This window comes from Lasioglossum baleicum, unplaced genomic scaffold, assembly GCF_051020765.1.
Source record: "Lasioglossum baleicum unplaced genomic scaffold, iyLasBale1 scaffold0021, whole genome shotgun sequence".
Lineage (NCBI taxonomy): Eukaryota > Metazoa > Arthropoda > Insecta > Hymenoptera > Halictidae > Lasioglossum > Lasioglossum baleicum.
The window spans coordinates 3527549-3545375 of NW_027469081.1; the positions used below are offsets into that span (position 1 = coordinate 3527549).

General features: G+C 37.3%; 1 protein-coding gene across 2 annotated transcripts in view; it reads left to right on the plus strand.

The window, feature by feature from the left end:
* LOC143219282 (cyclic GMP-AMP phosphodiesterase SMPDL3A) overlaps positions 1 to 17827 on the plus strand; it is a 107515-nt gene that overhangs the window by 38917 nt on the left and 50771 nt on the right. The window contains exon 3 of one of the 2 annotated variants that reach the window (XM_076445295.1): positions 13678 to 13751. In XM_076445295.1, the coding sequence (XP_076301410.1) occupies positions 13691 to 13751 (61 nt within the window). In that variant the 5' untranslated portion in view covers positions 13678 to 13690. Of the gene's footprint in view, positions 1 to 13677; positions 13768 to 17827 lie in introns of those variants that run through there. The other variant, XM_076445296.1, reaches the window with a different exon arrangement.

Below are 17827 nucleotides of genomic sequence, written 5' to 3' on the forward strand. Positions count from 1 at the left end.
AATTGATTGGTGCAATTTGTTTCATTTATAACCATTTAATTTATGTCAAATTATATAAACGTTCCTCCTCTGTGTCAACCATTTTAATGAGCCTATATTAAAGGGAAAACACGATTCAATTTTCTTTCATAATTTTTCATTCCTTTCATGCGGCTTATTACTAGAGAAATGTTCGACATCAATTGCGAGATACTGGAACCAGCTAAATATTTGTTTCTCCCCTTACAATTTTAATAAGTTCGCGATAATATTATACACGCTACAGTAACGCATCACTAGACAGCGAATTTTATGCAATTATGAGAAAAACGAGTAGGCGCAATTTAAAATAGTGAATTCAATAATACTGTTATATCATTTTCAATCTATCAAGCATATTAAGAAAGAAGATAAATTTCTATTTCCTTCCAGATCGATGCAATTCAGCTAGAAAATTTTAATTCTGCATAAAGATCCGCCGTCTACACATCACATTTTGATTTTCCATAAAGGATCATTGTTGCGGGGCAACATGTGCTCGACTTATTTGCAGAAAACACTGAAATTGCCAGCAGTGCAGAAGCATAAAATCCACAGTCGACTTATTGCCGCAGTACGGTGCACGCGGTGTCGACGTAAAGTGCGCCGGCTCGATCGCGTCTAATTCCGTCGCCGGTTACGTATTTAAAAGGCGAACACTGATCTCGCGAAATATTCGTATATCCCGTTGTAAATTACGCCGCTTATCTGTCCATTTGTTACGAGGCTATATCCACACCGTTAGCCGACGGCGGCAACAAAAGAGCCGGGCGAAGATAAACGTGTCAAAAATTTCTTGCTCGTTTACGACGGGATCGCGTGTCTCCGTTCACAGCCGTCGTCGTCGTAGCTTAAACGCGTCTTGTCACGTGAAGCCCTCGAAGACGTACACAACGGCCAGCCAAAGGATTTAAATCTCACAAAAATCAGGGTACTGGCGGGTTTTCTCGCGTTTTCCACCCCTAAACTTCGACTATCTACGGCTCACGTGACAATTTCTTAACTCGCTGCTACGTTCGCTCTGCTTTACAGCCCCGGGACCGTTCGAGGCTGTCTCCCTTCCGCATTTTACGACCGGTACTTTGTGTGTCCCCCTCCTCTTCACCGTGCCCGAGTCTTCCGACCACCCAACCCCTTGCAAACCCCTTTTAGATCCAACCTGTCTTTTACGCGCCGCGAGCTTACGTTCCTTCCAACTTTATCGGTAATTGACCTTTGTACAACGTTTAGAAGGCCACTGCCGCCCTGGTGCCCGGTTAATTTCCGAACGTTGAACAGTGTACTTGTGGCCCACCGTTTGCGGCCGTGCCGGTACACATTAAAGGGAACCTGCTACTTAATTTTTCTTTTTCTTTTCAACCGTTTCGGTCGCTTCGGCGCGAGTCGCAGGTTTTATCTGATTCTCGAAAAAATTTCAGCATCGATCGAGGCAGAGTTAATCGATTGTATAACCGGGCTTGAGTGTTACAGTAACATCTCGAGATACACGTACAGTGTAACTGAGAATATTGTCAATATTTACACAATTACAATCTTGTAAGGAGTCGCAGGACGACAAACCCTGGCTCATTTTTTTTTTTATTGAGCCACTGAAATCTATTATGGGTTTATTTCAGCTTTAACAATTATACAGAAGGCTTACACAGAGTTGGGCATTAATCGATTAAAGTTTTAATCAAGATTGAATGATTAATGTGTACGATTGAAAAAGGTACTCATTGAAAAATCGACGATTGATTCAATCGATTGATGAAGTTAATCGTCTATCGTTAATTAAAAGAAGAGATCATCGAAAAATCGACGATTGGATCAATCGATTGATCAAGTTAAGCGTCAATCGTTGATTAAAAAAAGAAATCATCGAAAAAAAAAACATAAAAGCACGTGAATAGAGCTTGTATTATATATAGACCAAATGACAATACACCTAAACTCAGTTTACATTTTTTTCAGTATTCATACAGTTTTGATACCGTATTTCATTTCGAAATTTCAACAGTTAATCATTAATCATTAATCAATTATCCGATTGACGATTACAATTGGAAGGAATGTAATCGTTAATCGCAATTAACGATTAAAGTAGAAGATTATTTGTTAATTACGATTAACGATTGAAGTAGAAGATTAATTGTTAATTACGATTAACGATTGAAGTAGAAATTTAGTTGTTAATCGTTGATTACATTTTTTCCCAACTCTGGGCTTACAGTTAGTGTAATGGCAGTGTAATGACAGACTTAATAATCGCTAGAGATGTAGATGTAGATGTAAAAACTGGAAGATTTATTCGCAGGCTTTATAACATTAGGTTTAGCAAAGAAAATGTCCGCTTTTAATGGTAGAAAAAACTTAATTTTGCGCAACTTATTAACTAATTTAATTCTTTGGGGATCATAAAGACGACATAGAACATGATCTAAGTTCTCGGAGCTATAATTACACTTACAACTAGGATCACTAACAATATTTACTCGATGCAGAGAGGCAGCGAGATTATAATGATTGGCCCTGATACAGTTTAAACTAACAATAAGCTCTGAACCCATAGTTGTGCCCTGGCTGGGGTTGCCAGATCTTCTATATTTGATATGAGTCTTCTATATTTGAACTTGATCTTTACGTATCTCTATAGGAATTTTCAAAAATCTTTGTTTGAATAAAAAAGTTTACAACCTCTTACGTACCTCTTTTACTTGAACTCCTATATTTTGAGCCAGTTTTCACTACTTCTTCTATATTTGGATAAACCATTTCTGGCAACTCTAGCTTCACTCATTTTAAAGCTTGAAGGTGTGAACGCGGAGAGTTGCTGCGACGGCGTATCTTCATGCAAAATAAAACGTTTATACACCATTTGCTTAGACACGAAGCTGAATAGAGATTTCTTCCTTGTGTAAATAATTCTAATCGATTGAAAATAACGTCTCCGTATTAGTACATTTCTCAAATGTTTCTACTGCTTCAAGTTTCACCTGTTAACTGTTGTCATAAATGTATAAAATTTGTTGTCTTCTGATAAGACTCGTTTGCCATTCGACGACGCTTGCTATTGGCTCCGTAATGATCTTCGGTAGCTGTTCGGTGGAAGTCGTTCGCAGTTATGATCAGTGTGCTTTACGCGACGCACGCACGCGATGCATAAAGATGAAATTCTGTTAGCCTGGGAGAGAGAGAGACAGAGAACGTGTCGCAGTTCACTGAATGGGGAAAGCCCTCTCGCACGCGTCCGCGTCCCCTTAATCCAGACGGCTCCTCAATTGAAAAGCAGTAAAGTTCACGGGGGTTTCCGAGTGTCTTGCGGGGGTTTGGTCGCATCTACTCCATTATTAACTCGCCGCCGCGCTACGCTGCGCCGCTCCGCTTGGCCGTGCGCTTCGGAACAAAGTACGTAATCTCCGAGTAAACTTGAAGATCCACCCTCTATCCACCGCCTCTCGTGCACCTCTCGCAATTCTCATACGTCACGATACACGCTCCGCGGGCCTGCCGAAAGCTGGCCAACTAATAAATCATGTCTGACTAATTAGCGTAAAATGCGCGATACATGGTCCGGAAACGATCGCTCTCCAATGTCGTAAGAACTACTCTCGAGATTATTGCCGCGAGAGGGGAGAACGTATTCGCGCATTGGGAGTTCTAACAAGCTCGGCGCAGCGCGCGAGGATTCAATGTGGAACTGTCGAACGACGATGCGACGCGACGGATCGAAACGTTTACCCGGCCACTGCTGCTATACCTCGTCGCGAGTAATCGCGCTTCCGCTCCGCAGATCCCGCTGAAACGCTTTCGGGGTGACCTCGATGGATCAGCAGAAGAAGTTATCGTACCGTGAAGATGATTCCTTAATTGATTCGCGGGAAAAGTGGAAGCTATCTGCGGATTTTCTGCGCTTCTTCGCGCCCCGCCACTGTTCCGGTTATTGATGTGCAACGGCGATATTGATGTTCTAGAAAACTGGCCAGATGAAATTGAAAATTGTTGAGAAATTTTCAAAATTCAAGATATCAATCGGTGTTGGGCATTAATCGAATAAAATTTTAATCATGATTGATTGATTAATGTGCACGATTAAAAAAAGAAATCGTCGAATAAATCGGCGATTGATTCAATCGATTGATGAAGTTAATCGTTATCGTTGATTAAATGAAGAAATCGTCGAATAAATCGGCGATTGATTCAATCGATTGATTGATTAATGTGCACGATTAAAAAAAGAAATCGTCGAATAAATCGGCGATTGATTCAATCGATTGATGAAGTTAATCGTCAATCGTTGATTAAATGAAGAAATCGTCGAATAAATCGGCGATTGATTCAATCGATTGCTGAAGTTAATCGTCAATCGTTGATTAAATGAAGAAATCGTCGAATAAATCGGCGATTGATTCAATCGATTGATGAAGTTAATCGTCAATCGTTGATTAAATGAAGAAATCGTCGAATAAATCGGCGATTGATTCAATCGATTGCTGAAGTTAATCGTCAATCGTTGATTAAATGAAGAAATCGTCGAATAAATCGGCGATTGATTCAATCGATTGATGAAGTTATTCGTCAATCGTTGATTAAAAAAAGGAATCATCGAAAATAAACATAAAAGCACGTAAACAGAATTTGTATTATGGACCAAATGACAATACATACACCTAAACTCAGTTTACATTTTTTTCAGTATTCATACAGTTCTGATTACGTATTTCATTTCGAAATTTCAGCAATAATCATTAATCAATTATCCGATTGACGATTAGTAATCGTTAATCGCAATTAACGACTAAAGTACAAATTTAATCGTTAACCGCAATTGACGACTAAACTAGGAGGTTAATTGTTAGTTGCGATTAACGATTGAAGTAGAAATTTAGTCGTCAATCGTTGATTAATTTTTTGCCCAACACTGATATCAATATCAATGACTTCTCCATCAATTTAGTTTCTACTTCTTGCAATCGACGGAGAGAATTTTTATCTTGCACAAATATCCGCGCAGTCTATATTATCATTATTTATTATTTATATATGTCGCATGGAGACGTTATTCCTTGGTTCGTGTCGCGAGCGAACATTGCTGCCATTGTACTAGTCAATGAATTCATCGTTACGCATTGTTTTAACAGCATGCGATGGGATACTTCGCATAAATTCCAATTAATTATGCTCGTTCTTTCAATGTATTAATATGACAGCGTATGTTTAGAGGATCTATGACATTCATTTACAATTCAGACCGCACAAAGGAGCTAACAAAGTATTTAACAAAGTATTATGCCACGAAGATTATTAGCGCGAACAAATGATAACAGTGGACGCGTTAATCAATTATATAATGCAATTCAATTTGGTAGAGTGGGGACGCGGAGAACAATGGACGTATAATTATAAATATCTACCAGACCGGCAGTATTGTAAATGTTTCTTTGTTCGAAACAGATACACAGTGCTAACACTGGTTGTTCGTAAGTATGGCGATTCATTAGCGAAATATAGATAATGCAGTGGAGGATGAAAAAATTGCAAGCAGCTGCGGGCCGCCAGAGTGCAATTGTATTATACGGTGTTGGCCCCATTTTGCACGAATAAACGCACAAAAGCTGTATGAATTGAAATATCGATTCTAAATCAGTTCGGGGATTCAACGGTCGGATTGCTAAAAAAAGATTTTCGCGCGGAAGCACAGGAGCGGAACGATTTTTATATTCACAGCGAGCAGAAGTAAAATTTAACGAAGTTTCCTCAAATTGTCGCTTCGTTTCGAACGTAAGTCGTATTTAAATTACACACAATTAAAGAGCCACCGAGTTTCAGCCTCCAAGTGGCACAGCATGTCTGACTAGATACTTATCCATTTCCCTTCGTCGCTTAAAACTTGCTTCCTCTTCTTCTCCTTCGTTCTACAACTGCATGAATAATAAATTACCTCGGCAGACGATACTTCGCCATTCCTACATTTTTTGGACGTAAAACGCGAAGTTATTTACTATTTGCAGTTACCACATTTTAGTACGGTCGTTCGAAAACTTTTTTCGTGGCCAGTTGACCGTTAAGCATCGATCGAAATAATATTTTTACTGAAAACTAGAAACATGTAATATATAGTACAAAAATTAGTGATTGAATGACGATGCAATTTTGACCGGTAATCGTTTTTTCCGGGAAATTCCGTTATTCGGTACGGAGTAAGACATAAAAAGAGCGGAAGGATCGAGTCATATAAAATTGCCGGGGCAATTTGAAAATGGAAACAAGGAAAACGTTCCGTCGCAGATAAGATTTTATTACGGCAACTCTTTAGAGGGAAATTGTAAACTCAATACTGAAATTAATACAGCCAGTTTATGGCGGACCCTAGCCCTTTATGCTCCTGCGTCGACATATACCCGTTGTGCACTTTCATTGCTTTACATGGGCGCCGCCGTGATGTAGACGATAAAAGCCTTTATGTCTTATATTACAGATAAAATTCTAATATCGCCGCGCCGGGCTCGCTCTCTGTATCAAAAAAGACCTTCATATTAAGTTTCGCAACTTTTTCAGATGCGATTGTCTCTTTCATCTTGCCGAGCTCCGTAACAACTCTTCGAAACGATTTACTGCCAGCCAATCTCCATTATACCTCGTCGTGGCTCGTTGCAATTTTTTATATTCGAAAGATGAACGCGCCGCTCTTATTATTAACTGAAACTTTCCGACAGTTTTCCAGCGTTTCAACAAAATATAGCAGAAATGAACTTTGTCGTTTTCCTATTCGTGTGGGGTTAATAACAATTTTATTGTGTATTTTAGTTCGTCTGTAAATTTGCCTGAAACTAGTGGTAAAAATTTCAAACAATTTTGAACGTACGTTGTACGCATTGCATTACATTTTATAATTGTTTTCTTTAAGCAACTAATTGCTGGTGGACCAAAAACTCTTGTCCTATGAGATCATTTACGAGTACGAATGACAAACGAACGAATGCGATTTGAAATTGCGGAATGGAAAAAGGGAAACGTACGCCATGTAATAAAGTCAACAAGAGGCTATATCCGAAAATTGCGCGTACCTATCGGGTTTCCGCGTCGAAGCAAACACTGATGCGCCATGATGCGTATCATGAACTACGCTCAGGACATTTGGGCACGGTCGTATGTTTTGAAAATCGAATCATGCGATTCGACGCGATCCCATCCGCAAACTGTAACCGGCGAAGAACACTCGATTGTGCCCCGGGGGAGCGTCATTATACTGGTCTCGTGACTATCTCCACTCGTGTAACCACGATACATTAGCCAATGGCCCGATATGAAACACGCATCGCAGGCAATTAATGCCGGCCGCCATTCGACAGCATATTTTTTTTCTCCCCAGTGGCGCGGCGCCCTCGTATTTCCCCGTGATACCCGAAAACACGCTCGTTTGCCTGTAAACTCGCGCAATGACACGTCCCTGCACCGATTTACGAGGCGACCATTAAATCTACCGATTCAATGCGTCCCGCTAATGTATAGAAAAGTGAAACGCTGCCCGTGAGTTTGTTTGTTGCTCAATCATGCAAACAGCCAGTCGACCGATCGACTGTAAATTTACACACGTTGCTAGCCGACGCAGCCGATTAACGCGTAAGATACAGACCGCGAGAATTACAAGTAAGTAGAATAATTATAAGTTTCAAGAATTATATAAATTCGAAGCGCTTTCGTACACGAATATTTCCAGCAAAGCCAAGCAGAAGTGCGAAAAGGAGTAGAAATGTGAAATGTTTATAGAGTGTACGAATAGTCCGATTAAGAATCGATAGAGAAAAAGGTCTGGCGCTTATTGGTCTGGCGATTAGATCACACAGCTCCTCGTGAAAAGGAATGATCGAGAACCGTATCGCCTGCAAATAGCTGCATCAACTGAAAAACATATCGCCGGTCGATACGCAATTTTGTTGAAATTTCCTCACGGCTCGAGCGCAGGCTTCGCGAGGAACGAGAACGACCAGGTATATACCACGATGACGTGCGATCTGGCATGGACATTCGTGTATCCATAACTTTCCGGCGTAATCGAGTAGAAATGAAAAATTAGGGGCCGGCCAAATGACCAGTAGAAAAGACCTTTTTTATTGTGCCCGCCGTTCTATTTCAAGACCGGTTGATACATCGGTATATTAACCCTTGCTCTCACCGTTCCCTTCATCGTTGCATGAATATTTCGCGAAACTACTATTACGCACTACTGTGCGAAAGAAAGAAGCACCCACTATAATTACACTGTCCAACAAATTTCAACTTTTTAAAAGTATTTCGATTCCCACTATGCGATTCTTATAGAGTTTTCCGCGCTGATACCGAATCTGTTTCTCATTTTTTTCCTATACGTCCAGTTTTTGAGAAAATGGAGTTGAAAAAAAAGACATATTTTTCAACTTTAAACAAATATTGCGATGTTATTGTAAAAGATATTGAATTGTTCTTTACAGCAAAAGATTTTGTAGACTTTCCCGAATACAATGATATCCAATATTAATACGTTATGATTGTTTAAACATGTTTAAACAATGATTAAAGACGGAGAGACATCAATTTTGCACCAATTTTTGCGGATATCTTCGAATTTATCTCAAAAATAAGGGTCCAGCGAAAAATTGAACTATACCACGCGAAAGAGCAGACTTTTATCTTGAGAAACCCGCCTGTGAAGTTTGCATGGTCGACGTTATTTTCGAACCAGAAAGCAAAATATCTTCGCCCGACATGAGTTGTCACCAGTGGTTCTGGTGGGAATCGAAATACTTTTTGGCTGTTGGACAGTGTTATTAAGATATAATGACGAACAATATCTTCATGTAGAAATTGTATTCTGCAATGATTGATTTATTGCAGTTGAAGTATGGTTGGAACACAGTGTGGAACGATTGAGTTTGAACATGCAGCGAATACACGTGCTATTGCATAGGAATCGTCTGACGCGTCTGACCATGGTCAACCAATTCTACTTTGTGCATATACTAAAGCACGCGAACCTGGCGGAACTTTAAACTCGATTTTCTCGAAAACGAAGCGTCAAACGAAAAAATGTTATTGCTTTTCTTCGACTTAGTTTTGCATGTAGTATTACCCCCTGCTCGGCTGTACCACCCGTTCGACCACACCCTGTATATTCTCTCTTCACGCTTTTCTATTAACACGGCGCGTTGGTAAGGTGGGAAAATGTATCGTAAGTGGGGTCTCACAGAGACCCTTTTTCATAAATATAAAATTAGGTATTGCTTAAGAGGCTTGTAATTTATCGGAGTAAAAACGCAGATCCACGAAATTAAATTTTTAACAACTGTCACGCGCTGTTACAATGTTACAATCAATCTAAAGTCTCTGGGGTCTGTGAGACCCCACGTAACTACAGGTGGGAGAAAATTTAAGGGGTGGTTCTCGACGATAATATAAGACGAAAATGAAGAATAAAAAAATTGCGATTTCGGCTTCGTTATTTAGTTATTAACAATTAAAAATCCGCCTAAAATGCTGCAACATTTAAAATTCCATTGAAAAAATCAAGGTGACCTTCATATCTCTAAAAAAATTAAATAAAAACAAACATTTTTTTGGTATCATATGAGCCCCATTTTACCATTCAACTTTGTCCTTCACACATTTGACGTATCTTTGAAAACAACAAAGATATTCAAGGTGGTCAAGTTAGGTGAAGTACTCTGTTTATTTGTAAAAATTTTAATTAACTCTGTAATTCTGTACACGTAGAAATGTTTGGGATTCTAATATTTTCCCGCAACTGGGTCAATAATGGGATTAACTGGAACGTTCGCGAGTTGTTCCAGAACAGGCTGAATTTAGAGTGAACGTAATAAACGCATCGTTATTCATTGACCATTCAGCTCCTCAATGGGTCTTTGGGAAAACTGGATACCCACAAATGATGCATGAAATGGACTTGGAGATCTATTGGTAGTATTCAATTCAAATGCTTGAACCAATCTCTCGAGATGCGATGGCGTCTACGTTATTTCATGCGAGGTCACCTAACATTTCATACCCAGCTTGAATAGATGACGTGGCAATAAATTTAATCCGGGGAAACGTGGATGAATAATTGTCAATATATTTGTCTAATTGTTTCTCTAAATTAGTTTCAGTTTTTTAACGTTAAATTGGCCGTGCTCCAATTAATTGATTTGAGACATTTGACGAACAGTTTGCTGTGACTGATGATTTATAATTAGTCTGCGGACGGTTATTCAAATATTGATTTTGGTTGATCAATTGACAGAAACTCGAATCAAAGAGAAATTCATTTGGTCTATCAAACGTTCCATCAGTTACCAAATGGACGCAAAACGCTCGCTAAACTTTGGCAAAATTTGTTATTTCAATTCACTGTATATGCAATGATATCATAATCTTGAATGTGTACACGCAATATACATATTTTTAAATTTTTCTTTATGTCGATCGTAAATAGTGCAAATAAACAATTTCATGATTTCGGCGCCACAGAGCGTTTCCATGCGTCAAGATCATTCGAAATTGAAATCATGCGGGTTCTCAACAGAAAATTATTTCTTTTAAAATGCAGAACTCGCAATATACTACCAAAATTTATTAGAAACAATGTAATCAAAAATTGCAATTTGCTTGCCACTTCTATATTCACTCATAATAAATTGTTAAATTTACAAAATAGATACATGAACAAATGACTAAACACTGCTATTTAAGACACACATAATTTACATAGAAGTTCACTTGACGAAATCTCTGAACTGAATGAAGAAATTCAGTTCTTGATTCCTCAACATGTACTTGAAAGATTCTACAAGTTTGAAAACAAAAAACATTTAAAATTGTTTAAGCGATACAAAAAACAAGATATTAAAAATATTAAATTTAATCATTAAATTTAAAATATTAAAAAAATTTAACAATCTGTTAAAAGTGAACAATAGAGGTGTGATTATTGATGATGGTCTGACAGATGACAGCAATGTTTCAAAAAAAGATTTGATCGAATATGTGGCGCCGAAATCGTGAAATTGTTTATTTATACATATTTTTACATTTTCTGGCGTATTTGAAATATTCGAATAATTTCATTGAGCATCGTAGATAAGATGTACGAAAAGGCAAAAGGCAGAAGAATGCGAATAAATTATTAAATAGAATTATTCCGATTCATTGTGCATATTCCGATACATTTTCCATATTTTGATTTATTTGATTTATCCCGATGTATTCCCTGTGTACCAACGTGTTTTGTGTATTCTGATTTATTCTGCATATTCCAATGTATCTCCCATGTTCTCCCCCCCCCCCCACACACATGCATTCTGTCTATTATAATTTATTCTGCATATTCTTTATACCGGCATCAATTCCAGACGTTTTCAGCGCGCACTCGCGAGATAAAGGAAATCTTCTTTCGACCTTAGGCAAAGTATGAAAATCATATACACGATTCCAAAATATTTAAAATCATTCGAGCGGACAGTAAATAAACACTGCTGCAACACCATTTCACTGCGTAATTACATTTTTCCGTTGGATTTTTCTCGCACGAAACTCATTCCAGCAACATTCACGTAGTTTAATATATAAAAATTCAATTTCACGTTATTCTACCAGAATTTTAATTCGCTTATAGTCGTAAAACTTTCCCTTTTATTATCTAGATCCAGCTCTAATGGGAAGAACGAGATTAAACGATAGTGACAAAAATTTTAATTTTTAAAATATCTCAAACTCTGGCGAGTCCTCTTATCATAATATTTAGATATACCTCCGGCTGTGTATATGTCTCTGTGTGTATACATAGGGAAATTTCTCTGCGATACTTCGTGACTTTGAACCTAATGAGTTAATTCCATGAGCAAGCTTAATCAACCTAGTTATGCGGAAGATAAGTAACACATTATTTTCCATTACTGTTTATAATATTTCTACATGGAACAGCGACATGGCGAAAGATACCACAATTTATTAATAAGTCATGACAGGCGATTCATTATACTTCTGATGCGAACGATCTAGCTTTTATTGCAGTTCATTTGAAGATTTAATAACGTCGCGATGTTCTAAAAATTACACAGTGATGTTTGAACGATTCTAAACATTCGCTTTTATTATTATTTGTGAGTAAAACAATGCTTGATATTTCTCGAAATTATCTACGCTTACGATGGAAAATAGAATTCCCCAAAAAACAACTTCACTTTCTGTTACCGAATAAAAATATTGCCTTAAATATTATTAACCCGTGTTTCATGGCATCGGTTCTATTCCGGTTATTATGTTCGATTGTCCCGGTAGTAGATTCGGTTCAATCGTTTCGTAGACTTTCCGATCGCGATGAATCAACGAACTAATGGTTGCTATTAGTATTTCGAACTTGGTAACAGGTCGCCTTAAAAACACATAGAGCGCGAACGTAGCAAAAGATAGATTGAGTTTATTAGCCAGAAGTTATGGCGGGGTTAAGGAGGGTGGATACCGATGATCGCGGCTGATTATCTCGTTTTAACGTTAGAATCCATCGGGGGTGAAAATTTGAAATAAAATGGCTGCATGCAGTCACGAAACCCCAAAGGCTTCGTTAGTTGCTCTTGCAGATAGGATCGCGAAAGAACCGTACACTTGAAACAAACGGTTAATCGACGAATAAAATATTCAAGGCGTCGCTGAATATTCATAAGCGCGTAATTATTAAACAGGAACGTGCCTACTACATTGGTAAATGTATTTGAATACTTTATAATATTCCGGCCGCAATTATACGCCTTGAACGCTGTTAAATGCAATTTTGAACCCATTGAAGTTAGTCAATATTTGAATTGTTGTAACTTTGACACTGTTGGGATTATCTTAATAAAACCTTTAGCAGACTTTAGTAAACTGTAAGCGCGTTATATCGATAAAACCGTGCCGATCGCATGTGACTTTTACGGGCTCTATAACGCATAAACTACCGAAATCGGGGATGGGGGAAATATGAAATAGATTTCGTGACGGATCCCGACTTATTTCATTTCCACCGTTAATACGAACACCGCCGATAATTTTTATCTGGATTACAACGAGAAGCCGAGCTGTACATTCCAAGTAAATCACAATCTCGCCGCGCGCGGCGTCCGAACATTTCGTGCCCGCTCTAAAAGAGAAACACACAAAGTACCGCGGCGTTTTCCAAGATGTCGCTCGGAGTTATGTATTTATACGGTTCGCCAATTGCGTCAGTTTTTTTTTCTAGTGCCGTCAAACGATCCGGGACCGACGTTATTGGTTCGCCGACGTTTTTACGAGGTCTCGTTGCAGCTGAAGGAGCCTTGTAAAGTGTTTTACGAGCCGTGTTTCTCGGGTATCGGGTTGCGGACGCAACGGGTCTTCTGCAAGACGCATCGTCGATCTTCGAAATTAAATTCGAGATTAAAATTGAAAGCCGTTTCGCCCATGTTCGAGGCGAACGGAGGGGATAAACGGGGGACGGATTCATGAAATTTCATAAGACTCCGTGGCTCTGGTGGTTTCCCCGGGTTCTCGAAATTATGTTAATCCGAGCGCTCGCGCGTTTCGATGACAACGGGAGTTATCGTTGTCCTGGATCGTTCGCACGTCCCCTGCTAAATTAGACGGGAGCTACGAATCTCACCTGGTTTTTAACCGAGCATTACGTGATTACAGATCCAATCCCGGAATGATGATCCGCCACTATCTGATGCTGCTCTCCTGGCTGTGCGCGGTCCAAGGGAAAATAGGTAAATGCATGCATGTGTACGTAAAACTGTGCCAGTTTACCTATACCACGCGCCGAGCTCTTCTCTCGTTGTTGGTGGTGGTGGTGGAGCTGTTTGTCAAACTGATATATGCTCGAGACAGCGAATTCCTTCAAATCGAATTTATAACGGGACAATTCTGCCCATAATTATCAAAATGGTCCAAGTTATATCTTTCTTGTTTCGAGACGCAATAAAATTTTTGTAAATAGTATTACTCCCTCAAATAATATTAGATATATTAATTTAATGATATTTTAAAACAATACTAAATATTTAATATCGTAAAAATTGCATTGAACTCATTTGTTTTTTAATTCGGACTTAAACCACTTTTATAATTATAGACAGAACGTTCAGAATTATTCTGAATAATAATAATAATAATAGATATATTAATTTAATGATATTTTTTAAAACAATACTAAATATTTAATATCGTAAAAATTACATTGAACTCATTTTTCTTTTTAATTTTTGCTTAAACCACTTTTATAATTATGGACAGAACGTTCGGAATTATTCTGAACACTCCTTAATAATTCTACATTCATTGTTGCACTAATTTTTATTTGTATCGTGTCACTGTGCAAATCTGCAGCATCGGATTGACAATATTCTCCTGTCACCTTGTTTGATTCGTTCTCTGCAGACATACATGTACAGAGTATGTTTAATTGTTAGAGGAGGTAGATACGTAGATCCTGGATTAAATTATTTCACCATGTGAAATGTGTAATAAACATCCGAATTAGTACAAAACGGGCACATTATCTAAAGTGAGCAATCATAGATCGTGTAATGACCTCTCAATTGTTTCTAGCACAATAGCAGCGCAAGCGCCCTGATTATTCGATACACTATGTCCTCTATAATGGTCGGTCGAGTTATTTTATGATTGCGAAGGGGCTATCTGTTAATAGATCGGTAAGTGTTCCGCGATTAAACGGTGAAATCAAGAGAAAATAGCCGTAACGTTTGTTCTCCGCGAAGCTTGATATAGAGAGTAAGTGAATTATTTGGGTATTCTGACCTATTACTTCCCTCTATTTCGGTTAAATAATTTAACAAAACCGAACCGATTCGCGGTGAGGTATTTTAAATAATCATGTTACCAATAAATAACGGACAGGTTAACGATATTTGTAGCCCACGAAAAGTGCAATCCGGAACATTTAAAAAGAAACGCTTTAAAATATTTATTTATGCATTATTAGAGTGTCAGGGATCTTAGAATTTTAAGAGATTGATTTCGAACGAATTGAACAAGGTGAGTCTATTAAATTCTAGGGCTGACAAATTTCTATTTCTGCGGAGCTATTTCAATTCGAAAACTGAATTTTTCTTCCGATCTGAAATGTTTCTATTGCAAATGAGTCTCTTAATTTGATCAATGTAAAACTGACATATTAGGTTGTAAAGAAAGAAATGCCACGATTTAAACCTATGTTTTGAAAGTGTTATAACTCACATAAAAAACAATTTTATTAAAATTGTTTTAATGAAAACAATAATATGAAAATTAGTTTTACAGAGAATTTAATATTGTTTAATAGTAACATTAAATTATTATGAGAATTGATTTTAATATTGTTGAGGGGAATAGTATTAAAATTAACTTTACAGAGAATTTAATATTTTATTATATGTTTTAATAAAAACAATAATGTGAAAATTAATTTTATAGAAAATTTAGTATTGTTTAATAGTAACATTAAATTATTATGAGAATTGATTTTAATATTGTTGAGGGGAATAGTATTAAAATTAACACACTTTACAGAGAATTTAATATTTTATTATATGTTTTAATAAAAACAATAATGTGAAAATTAATTTTATAGAAAATTTAGTATTGTTTAATAGTAACATTAAATTATTATGAGAATTGATTTTAATATTGTTGAGGGGAATAGTATTAAAATTAACTTTACAGAGAATGTAATATTTTATTATATGTTTTAATAAAAACAATAATGTGAAAATTAATTTTATAGAAAATTTAGTATTGTTTAATAGTAACAGTAAATTATTATGAGAATTGATTTTAATATTGTTGAGGGGAATAGTATTAAAATTAAATTTTCAGAGAATTTAATATTTTATTATATGTTTTAATAAAAACAATAATGTGAAAATTAATTTTATAGAAAATTTAGTATTGTTTAATAGTAACATTAAATTATTATGAGAATTGATTTTAATATTGTTGAGGGGAATAGTATTAAAATTAACACACTTTACAGAGAATTTAGTATTATTTAAAAATATAAAGCTGTGCATTCGTTGACACTTCCTTCGCCCCAAACTTCGTTGATATTCCGAGCCGCTTGAGCGGCACTTCGGCCTAGTTTGAACTGATAGAAAAAAGTAATGCGAAAATCGCGTTTTGACATCCGGAAATAGAGCCAAATAATTTAATAAAAATTCGAATAAAATGAAATATCAAAGCATAATTAAATAGAGCGTAAAACAAGCTTTAAAATGACTGATTAAATTACTTATAAAATATTTATAAACTATTAAAATACTTATAAAATAACTCATTAAATTAAGGTAAATATTTATTGGTATAAAATTGCCATTAAAACAGGAACCAAATCCTGCATTTCCCTCTTTTTACAACCTAATATAATACCTTATATACAGTACTTTTAGTAATGTACTGAATATAAATTTAACGATGCGAAAGTGAGACCGATGAGAAAAGGTGTATTACTCTCAAATTCCCGAATGGTCTACCATATGAATTCCGTCGGTTTCCGTAGTTGGTGTAATGATCGGCAAAAACCGAAGTTTCCGAGAACATCCGACGAGAGCGATAGCGTGCTTCGGGTCCGGAATGTAAATGCAAGCAAATGAAGTATAACGTAGCACCATTTACGCGGCTCAATCGAATTTTCGGTTAGTTGGTGAATTAATCAGCCCTAGAAACATCGCGATTCATTGAGAGACATTGTACACAATGCTCTAATGATTCTTGCCGTTAGAACGCCATTAGTCGGCTATATGCGAGATTCATTGCAGCCGAGGAGTGTACGCGTGTATACATGCTTCTATACACGCGTCCATGCATGTACGCCGTGCACATACGCGCGTGTGTATGGTCCACAGTCGATTATTAAAACGGTGAAAGTTTAGTCGAATGTGGGTCGATGTTCTTTGACGGTGCGGCACGGCCGCTAGAGAATTTATTCGTCAGTCGTACGTTAACTTCTCTCGCGGTGCGGTTAATTATGGATGGGGTTAACAAGTTGCCACGGAGCACTAGCTGCGTAAGTGTTCTAATAATATGGCTGAAACGACGGTAACGCCGTGACCTAATTTCCAAACTTTCGCTCAACATTATTAAGTCTCTTTGCCATAACTTCGAAATGAAAAACCGAACGATTCTCAGCCCTTCCTCGTTCGAAACCATCTCTCTCCACGGTTCAATGTCACTGTGCGAAAATATTATAACGTTCGAAGTGTTGTTCGAATATTTCGGAGTACCGTGCCAAGTATAAGCTTCATCTATTTGAATTAATTATTGCAGTTGAAAGTTCGCTGAACTAATATTGAAACAGTGAGCTCGCATTTGCTTAGCTTATTCGATTAATTGGAACGCCCAGCCGACGTACTGGAATTAGTTTTAACCAGCTGGAAATTTGAATGCTTTCGAGTGTCCTTTATTTGGAAATACGTTAAATATGAAACATTTTCGAATGAAACAGTTCGACAGCCTTCACACGTTAAATTCCAGCGTTGTTATTCGAATATCGATCAATTCGAGTGTTCTTGATTTGTCGAACTGTTTTCCATTGAGATGAAAAATTCGAGGGCCGAAGTCAATAACAAAATGACCAATCCAGAGAAGTCTGCCTGCAATTCATGTTTCATTGATCATTCAAAACTTCAATCGCTTCGATTCATGTAACTTCACGTGCTTGAACGATCGCAAACGTACCTTCAATTTTTCGATAAAAACCGGAGGTTGGCTTAATTAACCCTTTGCAGTCTGAATTTGTTTACTATTTTGTTGCCGATCACTTTCTGCCGTTTAAAGTGTTTTTTTTATT